The sequence below is a fragment of the Ambystoma mexicanum genome, chromosome 6q, assembly GCF_040938575.1.
Source record: "Ambystoma mexicanum isolate Mex_15411 chromosome 6q, UKY_AmexF1_1, whole genome shotgun sequence".
In the NCBI taxonomy this organism is placed as follows: domain Eukaryota; kingdom Metazoa; phylum Chordata; class Amphibia; order Caudata; family Ambystomatidae; genus Ambystoma; species Ambystoma mexicanum.
Window position 1 is genome coordinate 1,308,549,395 of NC_090937.1, and position 18,173 is coordinate 1,308,567,567.

The 18,173-nt window shown below is 46.9% G+C and overlaps 1 protein-coding gene across 2 annotated transcripts in view; it reads left to right on the top strand.

Annotated features, from left to right (window-relative positions):
• TAPT1 (transmembrane anterior posterior transformation 1) overlaps positions 1–17,462 on the top strand; it is a 596,742-nt gene extending 579,280 nt beyond the window's left edge. For both annotated transcript variants that reach the window (XM_069631915.1, XM_069631916.1), the window contains exon 14: positions 14,675–17,462. In XM_069631915.1, coding sequence (XP_069488016.1) covers positions 14,675–14,901 — 227 coding nt within the window. In that variant the 3' untranslated portion in view covers positions 14,902–17,462. The remainder of the gene's footprint in view (positions 1–14,674) is intronic.
• The last annotated feature ends 711 nt before the right edge of the window (positions 17,463–18,173 follow it).

Here is an 18,173-nt window from a genome sequence, read left to right on the forward strand (position 1 = left end):
CTTGGATCATGAGACCCTAGTGTGAATCTGTGTAAGTGCAACGTGAATAGTCCTGAAGTGAAGGGCCACGTACAAATCCTACCACGATGGAAGCAGTTGCGTAACACAAGTTTGGGGGGGGGGGTGGCCTGCAAGCCGTGATGAGGGAGACTCCCTTCCAAGCTCCTGAACAAAGCAGTGTCCGCAGCACCCCCCCACCTACGAAAAGAAAATGTTTTGAATAATGGGTTAAAATGCTGCATTAGGCAGCACACTCTCTTCTTAGTTTGCCCATCAGGTAAGCTAGCCTACCAGCAAGCAATGATTGTCTTGTAGGTGAGACACGTGGTTTTTAACCAGATCCTAGCCCGGATGGGGAGCCAGTGTAATCAAGGCAGGGATGATGTGGTAAAAGTTCCTAAAGCAGATGAGGAATACCACAAAGTGGTGGGCCACTTGAGAGAGACCAGGTGAGCAGCAGGAAGCCCTGTGAGGAGTGTGCTGTCCCTGTCATTATGTGAGATTTCTAGGTCCTGCACCACTGTTCAGAATTCCCAGATCGGGAGGAAGTGGTTGCTAGTAGAGGTCTGATGCCAAGGCATCTGAGCCTTTATTGCAATGTGTTGTTGTAAGACTAGCTTGTTATACAGAGTGCGATGGGTCAGAAGGAGACAGACCCAATGGTGGAGTTTTCACAACTTATTTTTTATTTAACTAAAAGAAAAAAGGCCCATCTATCCCTACTCAAAAGGTTTTGCCCTACCTAACACAAAACTAACTAGGTTGCTTGTCAGTAGAGTAGTCTTCCATCTAAAAACTAACCTTTGCTAACCCTACAACTGATAAAAGAATAGAGTTCCTGGAGAATTACTCCCTTCTCCTGAAAAAGCTTTAATATTCTATCTTAAACTAGTTCTTTGTGATTACATTAACCAGGTCCCTGTTTTATCAAGATAGGGTCTTGAAGCTTATTCCTTTGGGTATCTTGCAGTTTCTCTTTCTTTCTATCCTTAGTTTGGTCTTCGACCACTTTCTGGGCTGAAAGAATCAATGGTTTTTTCACCTTTCTAGTGTCTCTTCTCTCCATGGAGCCCATTTCAATAGCCTCTGCGTCATGCGAGGACCAGATGGTCTACTTCCTCTGGGTCACGCCACTGCCTCGTCTTTCCTGGGGCATTCACTGATTGGCTCCCTGCCCTCTCCATTCCTGCTTTACTTCTTGGATTCCAGCATCATCTCGATGAGGACCTCTCACACTACTGGCCTTTCGCTCTCTCCAGGTTTGAAACTTCCAGGCTTCACCAACATTGTGCGTTCGTCATACTTTCCTTTTTATTGGGAAGTGCTGGGTCCTAACCAGCTTAGTCCTTTCTCTTTTTTCCCTGAGCGTTCTTCGTTACTTGCTCGATCTTCTTTGCCCCAGCATGGTTGGCGTCCAACCACAGAATAATTTTCATTTCTTGCACGTTCTTCTTCTCAGTAGGTTTTGTTTTTCTCTTGGTTATTTTGTGTGATGTTACCATAAGTGACTTGTTTGGAATGCTTTTAATGAAGTTTTGATGGGCTTTATGGTTCCTCATAAAGGTGCTTAGGAGGGGGTTCCTTCATGTGGATGGGAGTCTCTCCCTTTGAGGTCCCTCTTATCACCTCCCATAGGGGGAATGTTGCACAGTGGTCTCACCTCCCTAGCTTCACAAGGAAGGTCTCTACTCTTGGGAGAAGTGACGAGATCCTGCTAATCATCACAACAGTTAAGCTTAGGGATTTGCTGAATGGGTAAGGAGAGTATGGGGCCCATCCACACGCATTTCGTCTAGGCACCTTTGTGTAGGTTTCTGCTCTGAGGGGTGACACATTAGTTAGAATTTGGTCTTCATGGTGTTAATCTTGAAGTAGGATTTAAGCAGGCTCTTGTCCACGTTTGAATAGTTGAAAGGCATCAGGCGAGCGATATCTCGTTGGACCTTGGCCTTTATCTGCGTCTCAACTGTGTAGTGGTGCATCATTCTGTTGGGGGCCATCTAAGAGTGAGCCCAGCGGGTCCCTATAGAAGTTAAAGATGGCCTTTGGAGAAAATTTAACTCTAAAGGACTCCACTGGTTTAGGGCGGCGTTCATAGTTGAGGGAGTACATCAGGCCAGGCTAGTGTCTGCCAGATTGGTAGGATATGGACAATTACAGAGAATCTCATCCTGTGTGCAGGGAGCATGATTAATGTGTAATGGGCAACAATGTTGAATTCCACCAAAAGGTCCAGGAGAACTGGCAAGCACAAGTCCCCATGTGAAATGTATGTGAGATGGGGACAATATGGTCATATGAAATTTTACAAGCCCTTTCTACTGTAGCGACAGCCTTTGACTACTCTGTAGTTGGGTAGTTTTGAAGGCCTAACTGCTGGCTTTGGATAAAATGTGAATCATAAAAAGCATGTTATGCCATGAGTGTTGAACTGCAGGCTGTGCTTGGATTGAGAATCTAGGGGGCTTGCGAAGTAGCACCTTGCAAGTGCTGCCTATTAGCCTGTACCCCTGCCCTGGACCATCCAATTGGCTGCAGTCACTGTACCTTTGAATTCACTGTGCACTCTGTTCTGGATAGACCGGACCTGCTTGAGATTGCGAGTTTGTGTATTTGCCTTTGGGCTTCAGCCACCATTATCCCTGCAGCATACTTAGACATGCATTGTATTTTGTTATTTCACGTTGCTTAACCCTTCAATATCAAACATTATCATTACCTCTGAACGTAACAGCAGCTAAGAAATACCTTCATGAATTGTAAAAATATTTGAATTATTTTTTTTAAATGTTTTTCTAGATTTTAGACTATATGAAGTGTACTGTTGTATGGATGCTCAGTTAAATGCAATTTAAATGCAATTTGTGTTCTTCCTTATGTCTGAAACCTGAGACTGTTCCTGATCTGTGAAGCTATTGGAATCTTGTGTGTAGATAAAGACTATAATTGAGCAAGTCCCCAAATTGTTTCATGCTTTGTTTCCTGGTTTAAAGGGTTCAATCAATGCTTTATTTACAAGTGGGCATTGGCCAGGAAGTCTGCATTTTGAACCCAGGAAAACTGAGCATAGACTAGAGTGTCAAAATGGTGAACGCTGGTTTAGCTATCAAAGCCCGAACTCCCTTTAGACTAGTCCTCTGGAGAAGATTGGGTGTTTGTGCTGGTGGGATACTGTGTAGAAAGCTTAGTCTCCTTTTCTTAAGGGAGGAAAGGCTTTCAGTATGATTCCCCCTACGAAGCCGAGGAATACGAATGCCGCAGTGGAAGCATCGGGCTAGTAGAACAAACTCCCTAGACGGCCCCAGGGAGGTCTTTAACATCCCCCTGGTGGAACGGTGATGGGACATCTAACACAGATTCTTACATCCTAATGTGCACACATGTAAATGCAAAAGAAGAGTTTTGCAAACGTAGGATTTTATTAAAGAATTACTGTTCTCATGGTCAAAGGAATGCTAAATTCTATTTCACCTCTAAACCTGTGAAGTTTTCTTCAATTAAATTTCAGCTGAAGTGTATAGTGCAATCCCCTTCAGATTCAGGAAATCCTTTGTCATTCTTCAGACTTCGATCTTGAGTTAATCATGAATAGAACAGGTTGGCCCTAGTTAGCCCCTCTTGTGTGAACAGATGGGCATTTTTCCATGTGTTGGAACATTTTTAAAAGACATGGCAATTTGTTATGCCTATTGCAATTTGGCTCCCTGCCCGAATGTTGTCTGAAGAACACCTTCTCTTACTACAGTACCATGTACCTTTTGGATTGCCATTGTAAAGGGGAATTTGCAAACGGATGTTATACAGCTATACTGGGACAAGTTTTCTTAATGGAGACTAACCACTTCCGGCTTTTGCCGGAGCTGTAGTTTTATCTGCACAGCCTTGTTGATGTCATGAACTACAGGATTTGATTTTTCCAGTGTTCCTTATAGCCAGTTAGCACTGATGTGTCTGGTTCTTGAACCATACCGTGCACATTCCTCCCTCTTCCCTCCTGTACTGCTTTAGCTTACTACAATGTTGGTTGGGCCTTGTTCCCATTTTGTTTCTTCCTCAGTTTGTTGCATTGTTTATTTTATTTATTTTGTTGTTTGCTTGTTAGGCGCTTAAATAATAAGAAAATCACCCACGGGACATGGGAGGGAGCAGGAATGGGAAATGCATTAAAATACATTAAAAACACAATAATCAAAACACAATGGGGGGAAGAGGAAAACAGGACAAACCTACTATGCCTTGTGAGTATTCAGAACGTGCAAGTACAGCAAGGAAGGCAGCAGAGGGTCTTTGCTATGGAGTCTGAGCTCATGGGTTATCCACAGATGAAGTGCTAGGAATTTTGAGTGCTACACGGCCGCGGTGTAAGTGCAAGCCACCAAGGCGGAGGGTTTAAGTGCAAATGCTGATAGACGGGAGCTGGGCTGATTGGGTGCGGGAGGTCAGGGCACTGAGGTTGCATATGGGCCCAGGACACCAATCGCAGAAACTATGGGATTAGCAGGGAGAGAAGAAGGGAAGGGGGGGGGGTAAAGAGGAGAGTCTTAAGGAGCTTCTGGAATTTAAGAAATCCTGCTCAAGGTGCAGAGGGAGGGGGCGGCTGTTCCATAGGAGGGAGCCTGCTGAGGAAAGTGAACGACCACCTACCCTCTGTTTAGCCAAACGCTTTACAGAGTTGGAGCCAGAGGAGCATAGTGGTCTAGATGGGAAGTATTTAGTAAGATGCATTTGAAAATAGTGTGGTCCCCGGGCCCAGACTGCCTTGTGTATGATGCAGTGAAATTCGAATTTAATCTGTGCAGCAACCTGGAGCCAGTGAAGACTTTTTAGTGCAGGAGAGATGCTGTCCCTTGACTTAAGGCCATGGATAAGGCTTGCTGGATTAGCTGGAGGGGCCGCAGAGTGGAAGGTGGTAGATTCAGGAGAAGGCTATTGTAATAGCCAAGCCTAGGGAGAACCAGGGATCCGGTCACATTGAGCCTTTGGTGGAAAGTGAAAAAAGGGAGAATTCCTTTGAAAAGGAAGAGCTGAAAGTGGGATCTCTTGGCAATCTCCTGAGTGTGAGGGAGGGAGGAAGGAGAGAGAGGAGTCGAAGATGACTCCAGGGATTCTGGCTCCAGAAGAGGGCACAGGGGGGAGCCCGAAGAGATAGGCCAGAGTGAAGGGAAGGAGGAGCAAGCAGGGGTCCCGATGGGAAGGTTCTCAGTTTTACAGGCATTGAGGCAGATATCATTGGCGGTGCACCAGGACTGGATGGCAGATAAGCAGTCACGGTTTGATGGAGGGTGCAAGAGTGTCGGCAGGAAGTTTGAAAAAGATCTGTGTGTTGTCTGCGTAACACTGGATGTTTGGAAGAGACAGAGGAGATGAGGCGTGCAAGCAGAGCAGGGTAGATGTTATAGAGCTAGGGGGAAGAGTATAGAACCCTGGTGGACCCCACAGGTGGAGAGGAGAAAGTGCCCAGGATGCTTTATCTTGGGAGGATAGCTCAGGGGCAACGCATTCGTCTTGGAATCAAGACGGTGCGGAGCAACACCAGTTAGATTCCCGGGTCTGTGCTTAGAAACCTCTGGGTATTAAGAGCGTTATAAATAACCCATTACAATGACTTGGGAAGAGCGGACAGTAAGGTAGGATGTTGGCCAGTCCAGTGCCCGTTCCGAGATACCAAGGTTATCAAGGTTATCGTGGAGCCTTTGTATGAGGATGGAATGGTTGACTGTGTCAAAGGCAGAGGAGAGATTGAGAACCAGAAGGACAGCTTTGGAGTTGGAGTCCAGAAATGCGAGCAGTTCTTCATGGGTGTTCAGAAGAGCCGTTTCTGTGCCTCTGTGTGCTCCGAATCCAGATTGATGGTCGTGGCGACCACCAAAAGGTTCAGTGTGTGAATTGAGTTGGGGCAAAACCAACTTCTCCAGCAGTTCCTCTCTCCCTCCCCCCCCCCCCAGGAAGGGGGCGATGGAAAAAGGGCGGTAGTTGGCAGGGCAGGTAGGAAGGTTTTTTTCAGGAGTGGACGCACAAAGGAGTGCTTAAGGGAGGAGGGTAAAGGTCCTGTGATGAGAGATATTGCAGAAATCAGCTAGAGCAGGGGAAAGAGACAATGTTCTCCTTGATTGATGGTCCTGGATGAGCACGGAGAAACCTGCTAAGAAGAGGCCTTCATGGAGCGGACAACTCTGATAACTTCTGCTGGTGTGACAGGGGTGGAGGAGGAAGAGGGAGGAGGGAGGAGTGCGGGTGGAGGTGTGGGAAAGGCTGTGAGGGAGAGTAGCAAGGGTGGTAAAGATGTCATGGGTTTTGAGTGGGAGGCCAGTGCATTGCAGAGGACCTGGGAGGGAGAAGGGGAGGAGGAGACTGAGGAGGGATTGGCTAGTTCCCTGTAGATCTTTAAAAGTTCAGCCGTGTTATTTGATGCACCGGAAACCCGTGCCTGAATGTGGGCTCGTTTCTTGACACGGATGGAGTAACTTTATTGCCTTTGGATCAGCTGGCAGGCCAGTTTGAGGATGAGCCTGAGGTTTGCCGCTTCGGTTCTGCTGCCCTGCATTTATGTTTCAGGGCCACAAGTTCAGTGTCCTACTAGGTGTTTAGAGTCAGGTTTCAGGCGGATCCTCATGACTGAGGCAAGAATGTCAAGAGTATTGGTGATGGAAAAGTGGAGGTTGCTGAGGTCAGTCAGAGGGGGGGTAATGGGGGATGAGTGTGGATGTGAAGACAGCCACAGACACTAATTTCATTGGGTGGATGTTGGCGCACATGGTTGGTGGGACTTTCAAGGGGAAACCAGGGGGCCAACGGGACTCTAGTGAGAGGAGAGCATGGTCAGACAGGAGAGGGGGGTGACTAGTGGGGGAAGAGAAAGAGAGGTCAGAGTTTGAGACCATGCAGAGTGTTTCACCTCCCAGCCCTTCGGTAAGTGTGCAGTCCAAAATATGGATGTTTGGTTTAGCCTGCAGGCTTCTGGTTCCCAGATTTATTATTATATTATTCTTATACAATTTATAAAGCGCAAACTATGGCCCAGAGGCATCTAGGCGATGGGAGTTGAGCAGCTCACACAATCAAATGCCTCTGAACTTAAAAGGGTAAACTGAGCTAAACAGGTAGTCTGAGTGCTTTCCTAAAAGGAAAATACTCAGCCAGTGCTCTCAGATATAACGGAAAAGCATTCCACAAACTAGGGGCCAGCACTGAAAAAGAACGGCCGCCCAAACGCTTTCTTTCGATGGTATTTAGGAATCTTAAGAAGTACATGAGATTCAGAACGGAGATTTCTTACTGGATAATACCTTTCCAGTTTCTTTTTAAGATGGGAACCGGCATTGTGCACGGCTCGGTGGGCAATGCAGAGAATCTTAAACTCGATCCACACTGCCACCGGCAGCCAGTGCAACCGATATAGAAGAGGCAACGGAAGGAGTCAGGCGAGGAGCCTTAAGCGCCCCTCATGCTGCTGAATTTTGAAGGATTTGCAGCCGCTGGATCTGGTACTTCGGTTGTCCCAAATAGATACCATTGCAGTAATCCAAGGAGCCCATTATAGTAGATGTCACCAGTGAAATGCGGTTTTCTGAGGGAAGCAGCGGGAGAATTTTCCTCAGAGCTTTCAATCTTCCAAAACTAGCATTACAAATGGCAGAGATCTGGGCTTCCCCTGATCCATTTGGAAGTAGTTTCACTACAAGATTCTTTACCGAGGCACAGGGAGCTGGACATGGACAAAGTTATTCAGGCCAATATTGTGTATTCCAGAGGTGGTCCCTCCCATGAGGCCTGACCACCAGTACCTCCGTTTTGTTTCCGTTTAATTGCAGCCAGTTGGCCGCCATCTGGCTACCCACTTTCTCCAAGCAGTCACACAGCTTCCGGGAGATGCAGCTTGAGAAGAGACCAGCCGTAATATTAGCTGCGTATCATCCGAATCAGAATAGAAGAGTAATCCGCATTCTGTTAGGGTGTTGGCCAACATTCGAACATACTATACCCCCTAGCAGTTGGTTCTGGTCCCCCTTTTGCTGTGGGGTGATGGGGTCCTAATACTAAGCTGCTTTGCATGCAAATCCAGCGACAGTAGTGCCACTGCTGTAACTGGCTTCTCCAGCATGGGGCTGGCATGGATTAACATGCTCATGAATATTCCCCGTCGTCATGCTGGGAATCTTCGGTAAAAGAAAAGTTTTGTTTCTAAACTCTTTCTCCTATAAACCAATCACTGAGCTCTGGGTCATACTGCCCCTGGCCAATGACTGCGCTCTACCTAAGCCCCTCCTCTGGCAGCCATCTTCAGATTTGGAGTGTTTGGAGTCTTCGTGCTTTGCTCTTTGAGCTTTTTGCTGTTTTTTGCTTTTTGAGAGTCAAACTCTCTTTTCCGGTCATTCGGGTCCGTGTGCTCCATCGTTAATCTATCCTCCTAACGGGGACCCGTTTTTCATTTTCTTTTTTCAGCGCCCCTCAAGGGCTGTTTTCGTCGAGTGCTCTTCTTGGAGGCTTCCAGAAGATTCTTCAGGCCTACACCGCATGGATCATTTCGGACGAGAAGGACTGTGTTTCCCTCTTCAAGCTTTGGTCTGACTGCAGTTTGCAGAATGTGTACAAGGACGACAAGCATTCCCAGTGCCTGTACTGCCTGCACGCGACACAAGGAGAAGGATTGTGAGATTTGAGTCTGCTTCGGTCGGGATCGCCACTGCTGCGCGTCCCCAATAGTCAGAACGCGAGCATCATCATCACCAGCTGCATTGATCTCCAGCCATTGCTCTGGATAGTCGTCCAAGAGGAAGTCAGCTACCCTGGCGAAGCTGAGAGAATCCAGAGGAAGCCAAGCACGAGAAGGCCAGACATGGTTCAGTGTCCGACCCACTCGCAAAGGAGAAGGCCAGGGTGGACAAGGGTTCAGACAAGGCCCCGAAGAAGGCCAAGCAGGACAAAGTGGCTGACACGGCCGGGAAGGAAAAGGCCAACCGGACAAAGGATCCAGCCTTTTCTTGAAGGCCCAGGTGGACCAGGCGAAACCGTCGCACTCCCTCGAGGTGGTGGTGGTGGCATTGCTTTCGAGTGCCATAGGGGTGAACCCGCAGGGTACCCTGATGACGGCCAGGGTGTTAGGAGGGAGGCTTGGGGTAAGCCAGTTGAGAGAACCCCAGAGAAGAGAATGCCGGACCTCAGTCCCAGACCGACCCCTCTGGACCAGAAGAAAGTGGGGTGGGGCACGGAAGGCCTCCGGGGCACGGACATTTCTTCAGCTGATGAGGATGAGATCATTTCAGTCCACACCATCCAGGAGGGTGATGACAAGGGAAACGCCGGGGACTTGCCCCAGGGCAGGGGACGGGGTTACCATCTATGGAGGTGACGAGTGGCGAACCTCTGGCACTTGCGCCCAGGAATCCATGGGCACGGTACCTAGTGCCCCTACACTTCAGATACCGCCTGGAGACCTTTCACTGGATATCATCTCGACCCTCCACACACTGGTGTCTTGAGATACAGAGGAGGATGCCGACAACCACTCTGCCTGCTCCTCCACTCCTCCCGCTGCGCCAGTGTCAGCCACCCAGTTGACACCGAGTGAGCCACCAGCCAAGAAGAGGAGGATGCACCCTGCGCCAAGGGAGACGGACAATAGGCAAGGATGATGATGACGGCGGGATAGGGGACCTCCGTCAACTCCTCCCAGAGCCTCTCCGCCAGACGAGGTGGCATCTTTCAATGCGATGATCACCCGGGAGTCAGATTGTCCAGCTCACGCCAGAGAAAAAGGAAGGCTTCTTTATGGGTGCCGGGAGGAGAAGAGGAAGACATCCCATCTGTCCCTCTCCTGGACGACGTTTGGAATGAAGGGCTGGCTCTTGATTGGCTGGAGAAGTCGTACAGGGTGCCGGACTCTGCCCTCAAGTGCTTGCGGTCTCAACCGTCGCCGGACTCTGTGGTCTCGGCGGCCGCCAGGAAGAAATCGGCAGGCTCGGCTGCCTCTTCTTCCTCCACCCCTCTGGACAACGAGGGGAAGAAGTTGGATTTGATGGGTAGAAAGTTTATCTACTTGGTGGCGACGACTGTCAAGGCTGCCAACGCCCTCACGATTGTGGCCAGATACGACCGGGAGCTGTGGTTTAAGCTAGCTCCACTGCTGGATTCCCTCCCCGATGACAAGCAGGTTGAGGCTTTGGATATCCTTCAAGAAGGCGAGATGGCATCGGACCACGCCATCACAGTGGCCCTGGACATCGCAGACACGGGTTTCCGCCAGATGGGAAATTGAGTTTCTTTGCCGTCGTGTCTGGCTCAGGACGTGCCCTTTCACGGGGACAACCTGTTCCAGAAGGCTGTGGATGAATCCCTCCAGGCCATCAAGATGGACACGGAGACGGCACGTGCCCTAGGCACCCTATAGCAACGATGATTGTCCTTTCCTTCCTCAGGAGGGAAGTCTCTTCGAAGGGTTTCAGGGGGGCTTGTCCTCTTACCACCAGCCCTCCCGTTCCTTGACCCAGGAAGCCAACAGGGGTCACTCCAAAGCCTTCGGGGGGCGGACGTCTTAGTCGGGGACCGCAAGGCGGCCCCTCAACTTCCAAGCAAGATTGAATGAGACAGGACGTCGGGTCCCCACCCATGCACCCCAGTGGGAGGCCGGCTGGTGAACGTAGTCAGCGTGTGGTAGACCATCTCCACCGACAGATGGGTGCTGGACGCTCTCACCCACGTACACACATTACAATTCCACCAGAAGTGTCTGGGGAAAACCACTGGTGTCCCGGCAGGATAACCACATCCCTCAGCTGCTGCTGGAGGTTCGGGCCATTTTACAAAAGGGGGCGATAGCGCTGTTTCCACTGTTACTCGGAGCTCCAGAATATACTCAAGATACTTGCTTGTAAGGAAGAAGACCGGAGGCTGGAGGCCCATTCTCGATCTACGACGACCCAACAAGTACATAAAGTCCCAGAAGTTCAGTATGGTCACGTTGCAGCACATGCTCAGCCAGCTGGAGGAGGGGGACTTTCTGTCGTTGTTGGATCTGGAGGACGCGTACTTCCACGTCCCCATATACAAAGGACACTGCAAGTTTCTGTGACTGCAAGGGATCCACGTTTACCCCTACTTGGACTTGCTCATCTGGGCCAAGTCAAGGGACACCGCTGTTGAACAAACAGAGCGGATCGTCCGTCTGCTGATGGATTCTGGGGTTTTCAGTGAACTATGCAAGATTAGGCTTGACTCCATCGCAGGACGCACTGTTCCTGGGATCCAAGCTCAACAGTGTCATGCCTGGCGTCACTGTCAGAGGAAAGGATATCGTCCATCCTAGGCAAGGTGGAATGACTGTTGGCACTGAAGATCGCCACAGTGAGGACAATCAAGTCGCTGCTCGGCATGATGATGTTGTACATTTACCTGATACGGCTGTGCAGGCTTTGAGTGCAGCCGCTGCAGGAGTTCCTCAATGCCCATTAGGTCCAGGTGTCTGGAAGCTTCAGTATAGGATCGCACTCGACAAGGAGTTCTGCTGAGCGATCAGATGGTGGGGTGTGCGTGCCTACATCGTCAGAGGCATTGATTTCCAGAGCCCCCGTACCAAGAGATGGTCACGACGGATGCGTCTCTAGAAGGATGGGGAGCCCACACCGGACGTCTTCATGCCGAAGCCTGTGGCTGCAGGAAGAGAAGACGCTGCACATAAATGTACTGGCACTACGGGCAGTGTTTTGGGCCCTCAAGTAGTTTTTGCCGTCTCTCAAGGGAAAAATGGTGAGGGTCTTCACGGACAATACCACCACAATGTTTTACATCCAGAAGGAGGGGGGGGACCAGATCCCCGGTGCTCTCCAGGGAGGCGCAGGTCTTGTGGCACTGGGCGCAAGAGCCAGAGGTTCGCCAGCAGGTTTCCCCAGCTGGGGAGCATGGAGGACGCATTCTCATTAGACGGCCTGTTTCTGTATGCATTCCCTCCGTTGTTGTTTCTTCTTCGAGTCATCAACTCGGACGGTGCAGCATGATCCTGTCACACCAGCGTGGCCGAGGCAGATCTGGTACCCAGACTTCTCAGCATGTTGGCGTCCCCTCCAGTCAAGCTGCCGGTGGTCACGGAGAAGGAGGTGCAATTCTGCACCACGACCCATGATCGCTGAACGTGAAAGCCTGGCTCCTGCAGCATTAGAATTCAGGGGTTACGATCGTCCAGCGGACTACAAGAAGGTACTTGCCAAGGCAAGGGCGTCATCTACTTTGAAATGCTACGGATGCAAATGGAATAGATTCACAATTTGGTGATGTTCCCAGAAGATCGACCCTCTGAGGGTCACGGCCCCTCAAGTACTTCCATATTTGTTGTCGTTGGCTAAATCGGGGCTGGATCACGCCTCCATCAAGGTTCATCTGGTGGCTTTCCACCAGATCCCCAGGACGACCCTCATTTTGGTTGCATCGGTTAGTCAAGGAATTCATCAAGGGACTGTTCCGCTCGTTTCCGCCGGTGAAGGCTCCGGCCCCAGCGTGGGAGCTCAATGTGGTACTTACTAGGCTCATGGTAGCCCTGTTCGAGCCTATGCATCCTGTCCCACTCGAGTTTCTGTCGTGGAAGACAGCTTTTTTCCTGGCCATCACCTCTGCACGACGGGTGAGATCCAGGCCCTCTCCTGTAAGCCACCTTACTTTCCACGAGACGAGGCTTGTGCTGCGTATGCACCCCTCCTTCATGCCCACGATGCCGTCGGACTGTCATCTAAACGAGCCCTTGGTGTTACCTGTGTTTTTTCCAACGCCTTCCTTGCCAACCGAGAGGACTTTGCACTCGGTGGATGTGGCTGGAGCGCTGAAGTTTTATGTGGCCCGTACAAAGAGTTTGCAGAAAACCTCTCTGCTTTTTGTGAACTTTGGTCCTGTGAACATGGGAAGGCACTGTCCAAGGCTTCCATTTCCAGGTTGCTCTCCTGCTGGATCACTCACTGTCACCGGTTAGCAAACCAACTACTGCCTGGCCATCCGAGAGCCCATTCTACCAGAGTGATCGCTGCTACAACGGTGTTCCTGTCTGGTGTACCCCTGCTGGACATGTGCAGGGCTGCTACGTATGATTCTACTGCGTCGACAGGGATTCCAGGGAGTAGTCCAAGGTCAGCCAAGCAGTGCTGCGCAACCTGTTCGCTTGAAGGTGAGCCTGGTGAGGAGGTAAGAGATTGCTTCTGTTGAGCCTTTCCACCTCCCGTGGTTGTGCATGTGTGTACTGCTATGTATTCTTTATTCATGAACATGTGAATCCATGCCAGACCCCATGCTGGAGAAGGAAAAAGTTACTTACCTGAAACTGTTGTTCTCCAGGATGGGTCTGGCATGGATACACATGCGACCCCACCCGCCTGCCCCTCTGCGGTTCTTCTCTTGGTCCTACTGCCACTTTACGTGCTACCAAATCTGAAGATGGCTGCCTGCAGAGGGGCTTAGGTAGAGGGCAGTCATTGGTCCGGGGCAGTATGACCCAGTGCTCAGTGACTGGTTTATAGGAGAAGGACAGTTCAGAAATGAAACAAACAGTTTTTTCTTTTACTGAGGATTCTCAGCCTGACGACAGGGAATATTCATGACCATGTGAATCCATGCCAGAACCATGCTGGAGAACAACAGTTACAGGTAAGTAACTTGTTCCTTCTGTGTTTTATGCCTGGAGCGGCTACACTCCCTGGAAGAGGCCTCTTTATAATGAAGAAAACCTTTTTGTAACGCAGCTGAACTGTTTCACTTGCTACTATATGGTGGTCTGCGTTCATCTGAATGTCGGGAAGATTGCCAGTCTGCAAGATTCTGCTTGGCTAATAGACCACTTTTCCAAGTCTTAAGAAAATGCCCCGTTCTAATAGAGCAGGTACTTTTAAGAGCCCATTGCATCACCTTTGCTGGTGTGTGGGCTTCTTGCTCCCAGCTTCTCTCTACGCAAGTTGTAGTCTGCATTCTTCCAAGTGGAACCCAGAACTAAACGAATACCATAAAGAGAGGTTGTACAGGGGCATTTTTACAACAACCTACATTAATGTATTTTATTTTGCTACATACTCCCCCAGCCCCATACCTCCCACACAGTGCCTAGAGGCCTACTCTGTGAAACCCGGTGCCCACCATAAATTCCCCTTTTGTTCCATTCTGTCTGACAACTCTTAGAATCTGTTTAGGTCCAAAACTAGTGGTCTAGCCTAGTCAGATTTGTCAGTGCTCAAGTTTATTAATCTGTATACCCTTTCACTATGCAATTTTCGAAAGCAAATTCATTTAGAGGTACAGTGCAAACAGTAATTGTAGATTAGACCTTTTGATGCACCGTTGTCACATTCACCTGGGGGCATTCACTAATCTCTAATTCTCTAAATGCACTATCCTAAATGCGCAGTTCTGTGCACTTAACGGTAACTGTACACGTCCTCAAAGAATCTGTTTTTGTGTATGATTAACCAACCATTGGTTTGTAATGACAGACATTGTTGTAAAGCATTTGTTTAGCTCCTTCCCTGTGGCACGCACGAGACTGGCTAAGAGGTGCAGTGCCTTAGGAGCAATTCAGATTGTCAACTCTATTGCGTAAAAATTTGACCTTTTAGTGTGATTCTGTTTACTTGATAATTAAAGCACTGTTAGTAAGCAATGGCACAAACAATCTGTGTTTAAATTAACACCATCTTTGTTTTTCCTTAAGGTGTACCCAGTGATGAAATTTTGTCTGCTTCGGTAACCAGCCAACCTATACACCAGACTGAAAGTGCATCTACACTTGTCACAGGAAACACAGACCAGTTTCTCACGACACCTGATGGAGAAGAAAAAGAGATTCCTCAAGAAACATCTGAATTAAAACACAGATCTGCAAAGAAAGATTTGCTTGAAATAGACAGGTTTACCATTTGCGGTAACAGAATAGACTAAATTCTCGTGAGTGAGAGCAAATTGTAGTTTGGTTGGATGGACTTGATGCCAAACTGTTTCGGCACTTCCATATTTATTTAAAAAACTTAAATTATTACTGGCAGAAAAACACATTTCTTCCAGGCGTGATCTGGTGTGTGTGCCGACTTTGGTCTTTAAACCTATCGGAGCATTCAGAAGGCGATTTGGAAAAGTGATTTGTGGAATTCCTGAAATTAAGAAGACTCTTCCACTGTTATGGAAATTGACTGTGATTGATTCAGCTCAGTTTGACTTTAATGAACAGTGCCACAAGCAAGTACAAATGCATTGCTTCCTGACCTCTGGCTGAAGGATGTGCCTGGATTGTGTTCTGGGGGTTACCACAGCATGCCTTTCCTTCACTTTGATGTTAATAACAGAAACATGTTATACCCCTTTTATGATAGCATAAGGATTTGACTAAACAGTTATTCTTTGCAAAAGAAACACATGCGAAATCTTGACAAGGCAAAATATGAGATCATTTTGTTACATTTCACTGTGACTCCCTGTCTTTTGCAGATAGTGTTTTGCAAAAGAAATTGAAGGGAAGAGGCTCCCAGAACTTTTTGCTTGGTTGCTTTCTTTGTTAAATCCATTGTAGTCATTTTGGCAGGACTTTTTCATCACACTTCATACATTACAGAGCAGGCATCTGTGGTCCCCTTATCTCAAGGTTAGTCGATTTGCTCCAAAATAACCCAACCACCAGCTGCATCATAAGTAACTTTACATGATAGGACCGAGGCACCATACCGTGATCACACCAACTTTCCTTTGCGCGCTGTGCTTTTGGCATACGTGATTTCTTTATCAATATTTCACCTCCGGTTTGATTGTGAATAAATATGTTGAACCCGAACATATTACTAAGTGATCTCAAGCTAGCAAATCCTTAGCTGGAAGCAGAGCTGGCAGCCTCATATGGCACTCGTAATTTGCGTTGTCTTTGACAAGAATGCACTGAGTGGCATGTTGTAGGATTTGTGACTGCAGTGTTAATGTTTAGGAGATTGAACCAATTTTAACATCTGTCCCGAAGTAAGAAAGCAGACATATCTTAAATACAATTAATCCTGTGCTATGCAGATGTATTATTTTAATACAAAACCAGCTGATGATTTATAGTGCTGTGAAAAGCCTGCTTTACTCAAATATTAGCTTCAGCATAATTTATTTTAACACTAGGGTCTGCATTGTGCAGAGGATATTTATAGTAACAAACATTGTGTGCCTAAAATATAATAAATGGGTTTCTGAAATAATCGCCTTGATTTTATCCAAAAATGTTATTTCTTCATGAGAGAGTGTGGGTTTGATTAAATTTCGCAATAGGATGGACAAGGCAGTGAATGTATTGATCAAGTTCAAGCAAAATGCTAATGCCATGATTAACTAAAAAAAAGCAGTCAAATATTTTGACTGAATTGACATTTTGTCAGCACTGCCATTTGAATAGGCTATCTTTTACTTGTGGTATTTTAATCACTAGATCTGACGTGGTCCTCCTCAATCGGTTGTTTGGGCTGGGATTGAAAAATTGTTTTTTTATAGAATAGAGTCCACTTTGACGTAATTTTAAAGCGGGGTACTTTTAGTATGAGGCAATTAATTGCCACTAAGCTGTGTTTTTCTCAATCATTTCACTTCATATGCGCTTTTCAGAATATATTAAGAAGTTCTATTTTTGAAAGAAATTTTTTAAGAGCTATGTTATCTCATGGATTTTTGTTTCCATTGTGCAAGTAGTTACTTCCTTACTGTACCACTAAGTCCCTTTAGTTTCAACGAGTCGAGACTCTTGTCAGGCGATTGAAAAAATGTGTGTTCATATGACTGAAATCTGCTTTATCCAGCCTTAAGCGTAACAGGTCGGAATTGGGTGGTGTTTCAATTCATTTGAAGAAATGGAGATGTTCCAGTGCCACATTTGTAGAACTGGCTGCGACTTCTGCAATGAGGGCCATCTCTGTTAACAGTGATATTGTACAGTTCCTATACTTCGTTTGAACATGTAGAGAATGAGATTGCAATCTCTGGTCAGTAAGGACTGAATTCTTCACAGACTTGTGTGGAGGCTACATTTTTTGCCTTTTCCATGACATTCATTGACAAAACTTCAGTTCTTTAGAGCATAACTTACGAGTTGGCACAAATGTTAAGCAAAAGAACTGTCTTAACCAAAAGACATATGCATGAAGAACAGCAATTACATTTAAATACCTGGATCCCATTTCCAGTTAATATTTTTAAACTTCATTTACGTTCAAGTCAAATCACAGAGAACAGTTTTTCATAATCATTTTTAAGGGCTTTTAATAATATTTCTTTCTGGTTCCACTAAAGTTGTTTTTGGAGAAATTAGCTCAGGGGGCTGTAAAACTGTTCCGATGACTGCTGGTAACTCTGTTAACAATCGCTGGAAAAGGTAGCAGGGCATGATTTTCATTGTTTCTTCTGTTAACAAATCATATTCTGTATCAGTTTTATAAGTACACCTTGTAAAACTAAATAAATTCATTTTTGTAATCTTTCTAAAACTGTGTCTCTCCTTCCTGGTTCACTAGCATGAATACCTATATTGTGAAGCTGCCTATGTTACTAGTGAAGTGTGAAAATGTATTTTATTTCCTTACCACTTTTCACTGGGGTCTTAAGTCAAGTTTTGCGCTCGATTGAAAGTCGGTCAAAAGTCAGAGCAAGTTTTGTTCTGCGTTGTAAGGCTGTGGTGAATTCATGATTCTATTCTACATGAGATAAGAGTAAAGTAGGAGGATGAAGGTTACCTGATGGAACCGCTCCACTTTTTTCTTCAGTGCATTTAGAGTTTAAACTGTTTCTCTAACTCGTGGAGCATTCAAGCAGATCACCAGTGTGTCCTAATGCCTTTATTTCTGTCTCAAACACTTTAATATTTTGTGTCTGTGTGTGTTTGTGGTCAGTGAAAATCATGGTTAACGCTCAATGTAAATTGAATGTGCATACACATCAATATAGTCTCTCCCAATACAAATGAAAACTTAACTCGTACCACAACTTCAACATTCACTTTAGTTATGGTATATCCCTTATGTTACTCAACTTTTATGTAGTGAGTATAGTGTAGTGGCTATTTGGAGAAACTGTGTATGACTATTTAGGTTGCATTGAGTGTCTATAGGAACCTTAACGTTGGTATCTCCATTGTTTGTACACTTTACATTTTACAGGCAACGTAAACGTTTTTTAAATGTTTTATTTCACCAACTTTT